The sequence below is a fragment of the Corvus hawaiiensis genome, chromosome 12 (assembly GCF_020740725.1).
Source record: "Corvus hawaiiensis isolate bCorHaw1 chromosome 12, bCorHaw1.pri.cur, whole genome shotgun sequence".
NCBI classification, from domain to species: domain Eukaryota; kingdom Metazoa; phylum Chordata; class Aves; order Passeriformes; family Corvidae; genus Corvus; species Corvus hawaiiensis.
In genome coordinates this window covers 20,658,832-20,673,096 of record NC_063224.1, presented here as the reverse complement: position 1 = coordinate 20,673,096, position 14,265 = coordinate 20,658,832, and the positions used below count along the sequence as shown (strand labels likewise).

The 14,265-nt window shown below is 40.6% G+C and overlaps 1 protein-coding gene across 3 annotated transcripts in view; it reads right to left on the bottom strand.

The window, feature by feature from the left end:
- Window positions 1–14,265, bottom strand: part of PEPD (peptidase D) — a 154,049-nt gene that overhangs the window by 29,412 nt on the left and 110,372 nt on the right. For all 3 annotated transcript variants that reach the window (XM_048316318.1, XM_048316317.1, XM_048316319.1), the window contains one exon: window positions 7,592–7,740. In XM_048316318.1, coding sequence (XP_048172275.1) covers window positions 7,592–7,740 — 149 coding nt within the window. The remainder of the gene's footprint in view (window positions 1–7,591; window positions 7,741–14,265) is intronic.

Here is a 14,265-nt window from a genome sequence, read left to right as displayed (position 1 = left end):
TTAACTTTGTTCTGCATCCTGCATCTACAAATACATGTCCTCTTGTACCAAGGGGAAACCAGGAGTGGCCAACACTCAAACTCCCGGCAGGATGCAGCAGTCAGCCACAGTAACACACTGAGCCTGGTTTCCAGGCTGCCTATGGCAGGTGGCTCACGTGCACCTGTGACCTTCCATCCTAGAGATCTCCTAAGGACTGCTTCTGCTGGTCGTCAAAGGAAGTCCTCAAAGTCAGACCTACAGAAGGACCCCCCCCCGAATCATTCTGTCTCTCAAATTGTTCATTTCAAAATTGTCTGAAGATGAGAAAGAAATGACAGAGTGGAAGGGTTGCTCCTAACATTAGAGAAACACCTTCAAACACCTATTCTCAACTGCAAAATGCAAGACTTGACCCAGTGAGGCACCTGGAGCAAAGACAGAGGAGGGACCATCAGCTACAGAGAACTTTCTGAACTCCAAGCCAGACACTGCTGGCCTGTGCTCACTGGCTGTTCCAGCCTGCTCCCCTTGGCCTCTCTATCCCAAAATACCTGAGTCTTTTGGGAACTACTTACTTCTTTGCATTTATTTAGCATCTACAGCAAAAGGGTACCCATTTCTGTTAGGCTCTGAGGATCAGCTGCTATCTAAATGATCAATAAAAGGATCTTTTTTATTTGCTCGGCAAGTGGGTCTACTTCTTTGCCTAAAATATTTGTACTGTACTTGAAGTATACCTGACTGCACTTTCTTGGTCAAAGATTATAAGGCAATCCTGGCATCAATGAAATCTGCAAAGTCTGATCTTTGATCCTGGAAGACAAGATTTAAGAGCTTAAAGAACCCACGTCTTTAAGTGAAACTGGATTTCTGGGAAAACCATACCCAAGCAATCTTCCAGTCCTAAAATGGAGGAACCTCCATCTTGTGTTATCAGAGATGTTAGCCCTGGGACAGAGATTTTCTTCAAGATGTTCCTCAAAAACATTTTTTGGAAAAGCAAGGCCTGAACGCTAGAGGCAAGACAACACTCACTGTCTTGGACAGTAAAATGCAGAACTTGGGGATATGTATATAAGATAAGCTCCAGCTTGAAAAAATGCAGAGATACAAATTCTACAGGGAAACCCTGCGGTAATGTCAGTATCCTGAGGAGGAATTCACACTGCACATAAACTGACGTGATGAACAACAACTTCTGTGCATATTTGGAACTAATTTTTATTTTTCTTCTTATTGAAACAAACAAACATCAATCAGCAAATATTCCCAGCTGCATAGATAATGTCTGAATGCAATTTTGATTCAATGGGGACTCTGTATACACAAGCTTTTCAAATCATAAAAATGTAGAGATAGGGACTTGAGTGACTGCCAACCTAGCCTTACTCAACTGTTCCTTGGGAGCAGTTTGCTAGACAAGGAGATCTTTTTTGAAACTGGAATTTAGGACAATAGACCTTACAGAGCGAGGTGTTTTAATTCCTTTTTCCTTGCATCCCAAATATTAATGTATATAACTTACAAGACTGAAAAAAAGTTTTTCCTGTTATTTTTTTAAAACATAGCTTTTGCAGTAGTACCAGGCATGCTGAGCATAACCAGCTCCCTTCCTTCCCCTTCTCCTGTGATTTTCCTTTAGTCTACAGAGAAGATAGAGAGTAATGCTTGGAGGTCTCAGTATGCAATTGCAAAAGGATGAAGACAGAAAGTATGTGATTGCTCCAATATTTAGCTCATTAATCTTAAAGACTCTGTTTATGCTCTAGCACATTAATCCAGAATAGTTCTAATTGCAAAGCTGAGAAGTAGGCATACTTCCTTTTTAGTTCTTCTCAACACAGTAGCAACTTAATATATTCCAGAAAATTCAATGTTTCTACAAACAGAAACTGTACGTAGAAACTTTCTATATGTAGCAACCAGGCTGTCCTCATCAACTAGGAATTCCATTTATAGAACTGAAATTATCACTATTCTCTAAATGCTTAAGATAACCCGAACAATAAATAGCAGAAATCACTTGAGAGGCTGCACATGGTATAAATACACCGTCATTTGCTGAATAATCAAAGAGAAGCCACTCCACAGAAACTTCCCCAACACTATTGGACTCGTATGTATCACTGACAGAAACATACTGGTCCAAGAACACAGTGCCTGGAGCTGGGCTATGAATGATTGCACTTCACCCAGAGCCAGCCCAGCACAGCACTCCCTGGGGGCTGGCAGCACTACGTGCCCTGGGCAGAGCCCGAGCTGGGCACACAGGCACTGCTCCTCATCAGCATCTCCTCTGCCTCTATCACCAGCACTTCCACGTGCATGTTTCACAACTCAGCATGGAGTGATGCAGGTTAGGAGGGATACCAGGAGGGTACCAAACCCTGGCTCAGGGCAGGGTCAACTTAAAAGTTAGATCATGTTTCTTCAACAAATTGTTTTCTTCGTATTTCAGAGAGGGACTTAGAGCAAAACAAATTATCTCACACTTTTTTAAAAACAGATTGATATTAATTCCAAAGAGCATACAATACTGGTCTCCCAGGTGTAACCAGTGACAAATGATGGATAAAGCTAACACATTGACACTGGATCTAACTTATGCAACTAGGATAAAGAATGGAGTGAGACAGATTTGAGAACCATGCACATATGCCCTTACTAATCCTTCAGATCTTTCCACTATCAACAGACCTGTCCAACTTGCCCACAAAAGAGTCTAATCTACTCCTGCAGTTCAGGCTTTCAACTGCTACCATGAGAGGTGTCCACTGGAGGTGCTACAGACAGCAGAGCTGAGACCTTGCACCCAGCCTTAACCACTGCACTCTGCAGCCTTATGCCTACTGAGGATGTGCTACACAATACTTTTTTTCCACCACAGTTTGCCTTTTTAAGCCTGGGCAATTACAGGGGTGAGAGAGAGCTACACTAAAAGCAGTAATTTTATGGTTATAGCATCAGGGACTCCAGAGTTGAGCAATATCAACTGACACTGTCTGTGTGAGCTTTGCTTGCACCCTTGGTGCTGACGTGTCATGGTTCAGTCCTTTAGCTACATGAACACCTACTCCTTTACACAGGACCTCAGTAGTACCAAGGCCTTTTTGATGATGTTGCCTATTCCAGTCCTACAGTAAAATCTTCAAAAATTTTAAGAAAATTTCAATGACACTCACCAGAGGAACAGACCCAGGGCTATGTTTCGCAATGTAGGCAGCTGGCTAAAGGACAGAAGACCTCATGCAAACAGAAGTGCAACATCCATTCATGTGTTACTACAGACAGGAGAATTCACATGGAGGAGAACCTCAGAAGTACCAGTGGAAAAGCTTCCACCAGACCAAGCAAAGCTTCCCACCAACTACAAGATGCAAATCACAGGAAGCCCCAAGTTCATTTACTTCTAGGGCTACCTTGCTTCCAGAAGACTCCAACCTCCAAGGCAAGCACAGCTCCTGATAAACCACTGAAGATACCTGTTCCTTATATAACTCCTCTTCCATCTGTTACAAAAGCTGAAAACAAGCAGGAAAAAACCCAAGAGACTTCACAAGCAGGCAAGCATGGCAAATGCACCTAGAAGTTGCCTCTGGGAACTAGCAACCTTTCCTGCACCAGACTCAGATTCCCAGCACGATGCTAAGCAACTTGCCTCAAACACAGGGTTTTTCAAAAATTTATTTTACATTTTTTCATTAATCATTTTCTTTTGTTTTACCAGAGTTTGGCTTGATACTTTGGAGTGTAATTTGCAGAAAGGCTGGGCACTCAACAGCTGTAACAGAGGTCAAAACAGCTGGGGTTTGAGCAAGAGCAAGGTTCAACTCCCTTAAAAAAGATCATGAGTCTGATGAATTTCAGTCTTGGAATCCCAAATGAGTCAATAGCTTTTACATTAACTTCTCTAGCCTGTTGCCCCCTGCCTGCTAAGGGGGACTGCTGTACACTTGCACATCACTAAGATGCAGTACAAGCAAACTTACTTGCCTGCCCAGCACCTGTGTACTGTTATGATGAGCTCTCTGAGAAAAAATGGTGAAGACATTGATAATTTTGGATTCAGAGCAGGTTTTGAATAGTAGGCAATAAACAGCTCCAGGCCATGCACAGAACAAAAGGTTAAACTAAATTACTGAATAGCTGCTCATTAGCTCAGCTCTTACTGTTATATGCATTGTGTGAAGACAGCAGAGGGAGAAACAATGCATGTATCTACAGGAACATTTAATTCCTATCATCCTTGGAGGTGAAATCTCTTGGTTGTCCCCACTTATTGTGGTTTTGTTTACACACTGGAGTTTTGAAATGCACAAACTGAATTCATTTAAGATGAAAGTAAACTGGGAGATGTGCTCCAAGACTGCATTTAATGTGCCTCAACCTCTGGCAACTCTAATGAGATTAAGAAAGAATGCAGAAGTGAGACAAATTAGGACACTAACTTCTGGAATACTCTGAGACACGTGCCTTTACAATTTCACTCTTTTTAAACTATTCTTTCTATGTATCATACTTCTGTAAAGCAAATTGCTTCTGAAATCACTGTTCTGAAAAAGAAACAGACGATGGCTCAGCCACTGAAGGAAATTAAAGTGTCAATATTCTGCACATCTGCCTCTCTAGTTTAGTTCTGTGGAAGAGGAAATTTAATGCAGATGGACTTGACACCATTAAGAATATCCCCTAAGTAGAAATGCAACACTCCTCTCTGATACCTTGGATGACAGGCCTGACTTCGTAGGAAAGACAATTAGCACACTGATGTACAAGTGCACTTTTTTGACTGCCTTCAGTGACAAGCATCACTGTCTTAATCAGTGCTCCATGTTCAGTGGTTTCAAAACTGCTGCTTATGCAAGACTGAATAATTCTTCCCCCCCTTTTATTTTAAACAGATTTTGTTTGTGGCAGAAGTTGTGACAACTGCACTGAACTTGGGCTATAATCCCACAGAGAGCGTTTCTTAACTTTCAGAATATATTATTTGCCTTGAAGAAGGAATTCTGTTCTTGCAGTTGTAAGGTAAGGAGATCCATATATATGATTAGAGTTGTTTGTACATTTGGACCATGCACAGAATGTAGTCAGATGAATGCTTCTCTATAATGAAATACAATGTTTTGGAGTATTTTCAAAATTATAACAACTGTTTGGATATAGAAATATAAACAAAATGTATCAGGAAGTCTATTATCTCTCAGAAAGTACCTTCACTCAAAAGTTAATTAGGTTCATATGAGAGTTGAACTGAAAAAAGAAATGCAAATCTATGAATTACACACAACTACATAGAATGTTTAAGGCTGCTAGCAAGCTGTGCCCTTCCATAAACACAGTTATGTAACCCAGTATTTGGTCAGTGACCCTAAAGTACTCGCTGCCTATCTTGCAGTCAGAAAGACCCCAGGAATCATTAACATGCTGATGACAACTACTAGATGTCCCTTGTGACCCTTTGCCACAAGGCACAATTCAGGCCCCAATTCTGCAGCTGGAGATAAGCACCATTTCCTACAGCTGCTGACTCCTGCTCCAGGAATGCCTCCTGCCACCTGACCAGTCACTTGGCTGGCTTTGATCTTAGGAACTCTGGGAAATGAAGACTAACAAAAATAACAGCAAAATTAACATGGGCTCCATAATACAGAAAATCTCACTAAAACATGATGGTTCTGGATTTTAAATTTAGTGCCTCTAATCCTGCAAGCTTCTCTGCCTCTTCTTTTGGAGACCCAAAATATTACAGGGAGAAGAGACACTTGCAAGCTGAATTCACATCATCGTTTCCTGCTCCCCTCTGTGATAGCACCTGGTTCCTCCAAGAGCAGATCCTAGTGCTTTAGTCAAGGTGCTCACAAATTAGGTTTGTTTAGGGAGGCTGCAGCCTCTCCCCCTGAAACGTCTCCCTGTGGACAGCAGTGACAATGCATCAGTCTGCATCAGCCCCCTGAGGGGCTCTGGGGTTTCTCAGCAGCCTGACAAGTATGTGACACTAACCATGCTATGAAGGTCAGCATTTCCATTTCTTTTTTGGAACGCTGGTCTTCCAGGAGATCTTAAAAAGGACCTAAAAAGCAGACTTTTCAGATATTGAGAATTTCTGCAAGTTACAGGACTCTAACTGGATCTGTAATTCAAGAGTTCAGGTTGCACTTCATTGCACTCTGAAGTACAAAAGGAACGAAACCAATGAACCAGTCCACAGAACATTTTTCTATAGATACAAAATTCATGATTACTAGTCTCATGAAGAGTGTAAATGCATTTGCACCATTCTTCCAAACACACAAGACAACAGAAAGAATAGAAAGTTCAGTCCCTTTTTCTGCCAGAGACTAAGAATGATTCATCTGTCTGCGGATCTCAAGCTCCCCAAGCTAGTAAAAGACCCTTGCAACTACTTCTCAGAAATGCTCAACTTACTATGTCCCTATTTCCTATATTCACCGTAAATAAAGTGTTCAGCAAACTGAAAAATTCTCCCCACCATCCTGAGCACAACATCATATTAGCTCTCAAATTCTGAAGACAGTCTGCAACTTATTAGCATGAAATACTGCTGAAAATGTTACATGAAATTAAAGGTGACACTGAAATACAATGCAAACTGTGAAGAGGAATAGGGACGAGTCTTCAGGGAAGGAACAGCAGATGATGAAGAATGCATATTGTTATTAAAATAGTAAAATATCTAGTCTCATTTTGCAGGTAAGTGTTATTTCTCCCTTCCAAGCTGCTCAAATAAACAGTGCTGCTGCCAGCCTGTGTAAGAGGAAAACTGCATCTCTTCCGACTGCAATCCAGAAAGCACATGCACTCAAGGGCTGACGACTGAAGACTCATACAGCACATCTAAAGGATAAGTGTGCTTTGTGCATTGAGTACATTCTTCTCAAAGATGTTCCATTAGTAATACTGAGAAATGCTCAAGTACCTTCACCAGTGACATACTCAAAATCACAGCAGCAGCTAGCTCTAAAATATTTATTTGCTGGCCTGAAAGCAGAATGGAAGAAAAATAAGGCTTTCATTAAGCCAGACAGTTGTTTCAAATGAAAATGTAGATTTGATAAATCAGTTTGCCTGCAACTTAAAGGCATACACTGAAGTACCCAATAGCCAGAGCTTTTGAAAGCTTTTTAAGGCTAATTATCCTTCCCAAAGATGCATACTCCATCCCCTTTTTCAATGGAAAATTTCTATTGTGCTTACACATAAAATACAGAAAATGCTTAAAACAAACTGAAGCACAACATGTGTTCACTCAAACTCTGACTTCAATTTGGCATAAGCTTCCTGAAAAGATGGCTGTCAGTGTAAAGACACATATGAGTAACAACTGTCACTCTTAGATGAAAGGAATTAAAAAAAAAAAAAATTAAAGTATCTTATTAATCATGTTAATAATTGTTTCTATCTTTAAAAGTGTATGGAAAATGCTGTGTATCCTACCTCTATATATTAGCAGCTGCTTAACCATGGAAATTAATTTTATCATTTTGTTCCCTTCCAGCACTTTCTAAAATGCAAACATAATTGACTGGACAGCCTGAATGCTACTACCAAACCTCTCAACTCCTGCTGACAGGCACTGATCTTTTACCTGGCTTGACTGCTTTCATCACTGCCCGCGATGCCTTCAGCACCGCCTCATAGATATCCCTCTGGTCAGCAGTGAACTTTCCATTGGCAGGAAAGGTGCAGGTGATGTCAGAGCTGTAGCAGTAATACTCTCCTCCCATATCAAACAGGCTGAAAAAGAAACACAGGGGAAAGAAATGAAAATTTAGTTCCAAAGAAACAGTAGAACATAGTGGACCTTTCTCTCGCTCTGCACTTAAAATCATCTGCATTTTGGTAGCTTGCCATATAATCACTACTTGAACACTGTTCTAAGTAAAACAGGATGACAGTCCCTTGAAATCTCACAGCAGAAGGGTATCTGCATTCCATATGGCTTAAATGGACACCCTTCTGGGCTGTGCTGGTCCAGGATGAAAATGCTCAGAGAACACAGGAAGGAAGAAAGATAAAAAGTACATGAAGAATCCACTTCAAGCTCCTCAGTTCCAGTTTCTAGGACTTCTCAGAAGAAAAAACATGTCCTTTTTTTCTTTCCTTAGAAATGCTAGCACCACATACAACATCCAACATCCAAAACAGAATCCCACTTAACAAAGAAATGTTAATGGAATAAGGATTATGGAAAGATCCAACCATAAGAAGTGCACACACAGTACAGCTTACTGCATCAGAGGCAGAAGAAAGAAATTACTAAGTGTTTCCTTCCATGGGGACAAAAAACTGGCTTACCCCTTGAGAAGCATATTTATTCTATACATGAATAAATGACTCACCACTGATTGCTCAGCTGCCAGAAATCAATCTACAGGAATAGCAAGTGGGACTCTACACCCTTTTGAGGACCATGTTAGACATTTGCAGTACTATGCTTCTCAAGCCTGCTTGATAAGGCATTGCACAGCTTTTGGCAGGCTCAGAAATCAGTAAATAACCAAATAACCATTTGGACCAGACAACACTTGAGCAAATAACCCTCTTGGTTCATCATATATTGATTACAAGAAGGCACATTTTACATACAAGACTTTGATCTTGACACAGTATTTGTGTGACCTGATATCTATTGTAATGAGTCAGAGTTGAAATCTGTGGATTTAAGTCTTCTTCCAACCACTCCAAACAACTATATGAGAGGCTAATCACTGTAAGAAATATGATTTTCCTCCACTGTGTTTGAAAACCTTGGAGTTTTCCTCCTCTTGCTGCTTTTTCGCAGCAGGGTCACTCAGAGAGCACAAGCAGAAGGCAGGGCACTCCACAGGAGCACCCTCTCTGCCACTGAGTCCTAATTACAGCAGTAATTAAGAAAACTGCAGTGTAGCTCTGTCCCCAAACAGCTTATGTGACTAGGTAAGGATAAATATAAGCTACCACAAAAAGTGCTATCACACTCAGCTGCAGCTGATCACTATTTCCAACATAACTGCTACTGAAAGCAATAGACAGTGAGTAAACGAAGGCAATCATGATAAAACTAAAGAATATTTCAGCAGGGCTAGGACTCTTCTTGCTGCATTGCACACACAGACACATACTCATGAAGACTTGCTCCAAGAACTTTTAAAATCCACTACAATTTCCTCCATGAAGAAATCTCTGCACTGAGAGCAAGCCCTGCCTGAAGTCTTTGCCAGCCTCCCCAAACTGGGCAAGGTTCAGCTGCAGAGAGACTTGCAGGACCGGAACATCAGGAACAACCCCAGTGGCTGCAGCTGCAGGAGGCTTAAAGCTACAGGAGCAGACTCCTTAGGAGAGTGCTACAGAGAGAACTGCAAAGTTACCTGGCTACACACCGAGCTAATACAAACACTACATACGTTCACTTAAATATGAAATACGGAATGTTGATCCACAAAGTTGCTAGTTGAAAAAAGATACAAAACAGGCAGCAAAGGTCAGATCCACAGAGTGAAAAAACCATGACTGGACACCAACACAGAAACTGTAAACCAGCCTGGCCAAACCTCAAAATCAGAAACCCCATCAACACTGCCTAAATTCTGATTTTATTGTTAGACTTGCTTCTAAAAATAACTAAAGATACACATAAAAAAAATCTACAGATACAGAAAAGTTGTTGCAGCAACTGAGAATCATGGAAAAAGCTGCTACATGCAGTAATGTACCAAGAAGAAACAGATCAGTTCTAAATCTTTCAACCCATCCCAGACTGACCCTCTCAAATCACAAATCAAGTTTCAAGATGCTTTGTGGGATCTGCAGCAGTTCTGTGGCCTAACTCTGTTGCATTTACAAGTGCAAATGCCCATTGGGCATGGTGACAGTAAAGCTGTGACCAACGACTTGTGAACTCCCTGTACATGTCTACTGCAAGCTGCTATGCTTTGTATGTTTTATAGTATTTTTTACCTGAAAAGCTGGTTTTCTGAACTTACCAGAGGCAGAATTTTAGCTATGTCTTTAACCTTACAATTATCAGCATTTTCTCAAACCCATTCATCACTCAGTGGCTGTTAAATAGTTTTTGAGTTACTGGAGAACTAAGCAATGGAAAAAAAACATCACAAAGCTGATGGGACACCAAAACAAGGCTCACAAGCTAGGAAGCAGCATTTGTTCAGGTCTCTTGGCTTCCAGACAAGAGGAGACATGAGGGAAGATGATCTTTCAAATTCCACCACAGATCACAACACACCATCCAGCCTGTATGCTTCAGTGAGAAAGCATCCGAACCAAATGGGACATCTGGGAGATGTTTTGGCTCTTATTGGGAATTCTCTTCCATTTAACTTCAGTTGGGAACATATCCATTAGCTAAAATGTTGCCCAAGACATGGAAACAGCCCAAATATTGTAGTTATACTGAGAAAATAATGGGAGCCTGAGAGGATCCCAGTTTCATGTATTTGCTTGCCAGGCAAAATAAGTGGTGAAGCACATTTATATCAAATAAAATATATGACAGCTACTATCTTCTCCTGTTGACTAACCAGAAAAAAATTCTAAAAGAAGATTCCTTAGAAAAAATACATTTATTTTACTCTGAAATTACATGGTAAATTTCTAGTGAAAAAGATAGTATTAGTGCATTCTAGTTTGTTCTCAACTGCATGTACAAAATTACCTGTCTCAGAGTATAGTTTTAAAAGGGTCACATACAGAAACAACTACGTAATGTTATTTGGACTGTTATCAAATGTAGCAGCAATATAAACAAATTAAATGCATAAATGAAAATAGGCCTTATAGGCATCTTAATCTACGGCTTACCTCTTAGGAGCTGTTTAAAACAGATCAACACATGCACTAATATCATAAACATTCTCCAAACTCTATTATATTTCCCTCTTAGATAAATGAAGTGCTACACATCTAACAGACTGCCATCATTACATATACATTGCATATACATTACATTTTGCATAACAAAACTTAACTGTGAATTCAGTTTTCTGCTGAATGATGAAAAACTTCATTCTAAAAAAACCCTTTCACCACTCCTTTTTCAGCAGGAACACAGTTGTGAATTGCTGATTTCAATGAGATTATGTGTCTGAGGCTGTCAGGTTTCCACGGCATTTGAAAGGGGTGGTGAACAGAGAAGGAGTGTTGCTGACCAAAGGGAGACATTCAGTTTTATGTCAAACTTTTCAGTGATTTAGCTTGAAGCTGAGGAGGTCGGCTCAATCTCTTTCAAAACCTTCTGAGAGAGAAGCTAATCTTGCTTTGCATCATTTTGTTGAGAGCAAGAGCATCAAACACCTTCATTTCAGGGTGAAAAGTGTATGATGCATAAAGCAGATTTAAAAGTCAGAAGACCTGAGCATCCCCTAAAAATTCCATGCTACTGTTTCAATTTATTTTCTAGAACGACTAGGAAGCTACATCATAAAAAAAGATGCATAGCAAAAATGGTCCAAACATCTTGGAAGTATGGGCATAGCTCTCCCAATGGAGGCTTCAGTTCTGTGTGTATACATAATCTTTCCTACAAAACATATTGCAAAATACTGCAAACATTACTAATTAAAGCTGAACAATGCAAAGTATAAGAAAAATCAGATAACCCATCAGTTGCTCTACCGACAGAATGCCTTGTTTGTGTACCAGTAATCCAACATTAGCCAACAGGGTCAGAAAACAAGGTGCCTTCTGCCTGCTTTGGAAGTCACCTTCAAAAATAACTAAGAGCATTTAATTCCTTTCACAGGAAAAAGCTAAACCCACAGGTTTAAATCATTTTGCACATAAACCAGTAACATAGTCAAAAAGAAGGAGAAACATGTGTGACATGCCACAGCCTTGCAGAAAGGCTTGGCTGGACATGCTCCTCCTCACAGCAGCTCCTCAGCCCTTCCCAGCAGGTCCCTGTAGCAGTTCTTCCATGTATGACCCCAACTGGGGCTCTGCTCCCCATGCAGGAACCCAGGAGGGAAGTTTGGAGGAAATATTTCAAGTCCTGTCATTTTTAAAGTGAATACAGGCTTGTAAGTCAATACTGGAACTGAAACACAACATGATGCAAAAAAGCTCCTTTCCCCTCCTGTCCCTCTGAAACAAAACAGATGAGTAAGACATGGCTGTGTTACTTTCACAGAATATTGGCACCACAAAATGCAGATTTATAGTTACATTTTTTGCTTTCAAGCCAAGAAAAATAATATGCATTTTGATATTGATTTTAGCTTTCTTAACCTTTGACTGTGAAGCATCAAGAAACACTTTGCATAACACTTTAAATTTGAACACTGTGGGCTATAAAGAGTCACAGCTCTTTTCTTCATAAAGTCACTGTATACCATTTTTTAAAAATAAAGCATCATCTTCCTTTAAGCATGTGTTTTACTTTTATAGGCTTGCTGACACTTTTATTGTCAAATAATTTGAAACTGCCAGGCAATGAAGCAAATTATAGCCAATATCACAATGGGAAGCAGTACTTTATTTGGGATATCTGAGCCATGGTGTATGAATTGCTATGATCCAACCACCAACCCAACCCAAAGACAAGCTCTCGCAGGCATTTTTCGGGAAGCCTACAGCTACTCCCATGAGCTAACACATAAAGCTGTCACCTTCCTGCTCTCCAGATCTGCTTGATCTGTACACTCAGAACTGGATCTCCTCACAATAGTTATAAAAGAATTACTCTTCTGCAGTTTTTAATGTGGCAGAGCGATGACTGGGGTGAAACCCAGGTGGACGTCCTTGTGCAATGCACCCCGACACGGTGTTGGACTGAGCATCACCCGCCTGCCACCCACGTCCTCCTCAGAGTCTGCTCTCAGGACAGAATCTTCCCTTTCCCTGGGTGGGTCTGCAAGACTAGTCATTAGAAAACTGATACTGCCCTGTCTTACTGTGCCCTCCTCACACCTCAGGTTAAACAGGTGAATACTGAAGCACTTTACTCAGCAACGTTTACTGAGGTTTTAGGGGTTTGAGCCATTATTAACCAACACACCTATGAGCAGCCACACAGATGAGCTGGTGCCAGCCAGTCTTAGGACAGCAGGAATAAAGGTACATACAGCCTTCTCCTCCTCTTATTGCAATAAAAGTAAGTCATCCCCAGCTAGAGATTTATGCTGTGTGATCTCAGCATACTCTGCTCTGAGTTCACAGGCACTCTGTGCTTTACACTTCAGGCAGCAATTAAATCCTTAAGTATTCACACACTAACAAAATCCAACCATTTGTTTGGTTAAACACTTCTAAGGCAATTTCAAGCTTAAGGGAACTAGGTATCAGCATTTCTATGAGATAGGTTTTGGAAATAGGCCAAGTGATTTGGAAATAGGGTGGTTAAATAGCAGACCACAAGAATGAATTATTGTAAAAGATACCACAAGGAAGAAAATGGAGAGTTAAGTGGCACATACTTTTTCATACACTTGCATCTTGACTAGCCAAGAGTTACCAATTAAAAAAGCAACACCGGGTAAGGTAATATCACAAACCCCAAGAGAGGATTGGGACAGTATAGTGCATAGTCCTACCATGCTCTGGAAGAGGTTTTTTAAGTGAAGCCTTGCTGTGACCAGCTTCCATCTGACATGGCACACAAGGAGCTTGTACTGGCTCTGTCTTGAAGCCAGGCCTGGCTCACTGGTTTAAAGCCAGCTTTTTGTCATCGATGGAGTCAAGAATAACCTTAAAAAGGTGTTGGAGAATACCTTTTGTGTAGGAAATTTGATTCTGGGTATTCACAAGAAATCAAGTTTTTGTTTAAGCCTCCTGTTCAAAAGAAGAGGCTGTAGCCACACAGGTAAATGCAGGTACAGAGACACCAAACAGCTACATGACCACTCTCCATCTAGCTGCAAGTTAGGTAACCATGTGGTCCCACGTTTGTTGTTCCTGCTCAACTGTGTCTTTTCATCTCATCTACCTTCTCCACGGCTTTTTTATCATCGCTCCTCTTGTACCATTGTCTCACTTCAGGCTTTCCCAAACTATCTCAAAGGTACTGGGAGATTTGTCTCAAACTTTTCTCACTGAAGATGACAAGATCTGTCACTAACTAAGCTTTGCTCAGATAGAAAGAGGGTAATAAAAATAAGTATCTCTGTCTACAGTGAATTTTGAAGGAAAGAGGATTGCTTGTCTGTATCTCTACAATTCCAACTATAGAGACTTCAGTGCCTGCATCAAGAATACACAAAAGTTTGAGCTGGCTGGATTAAAAAATAAAAAAGAAAAGAAAGCAACCAAACACAAAAGCTTCACTAG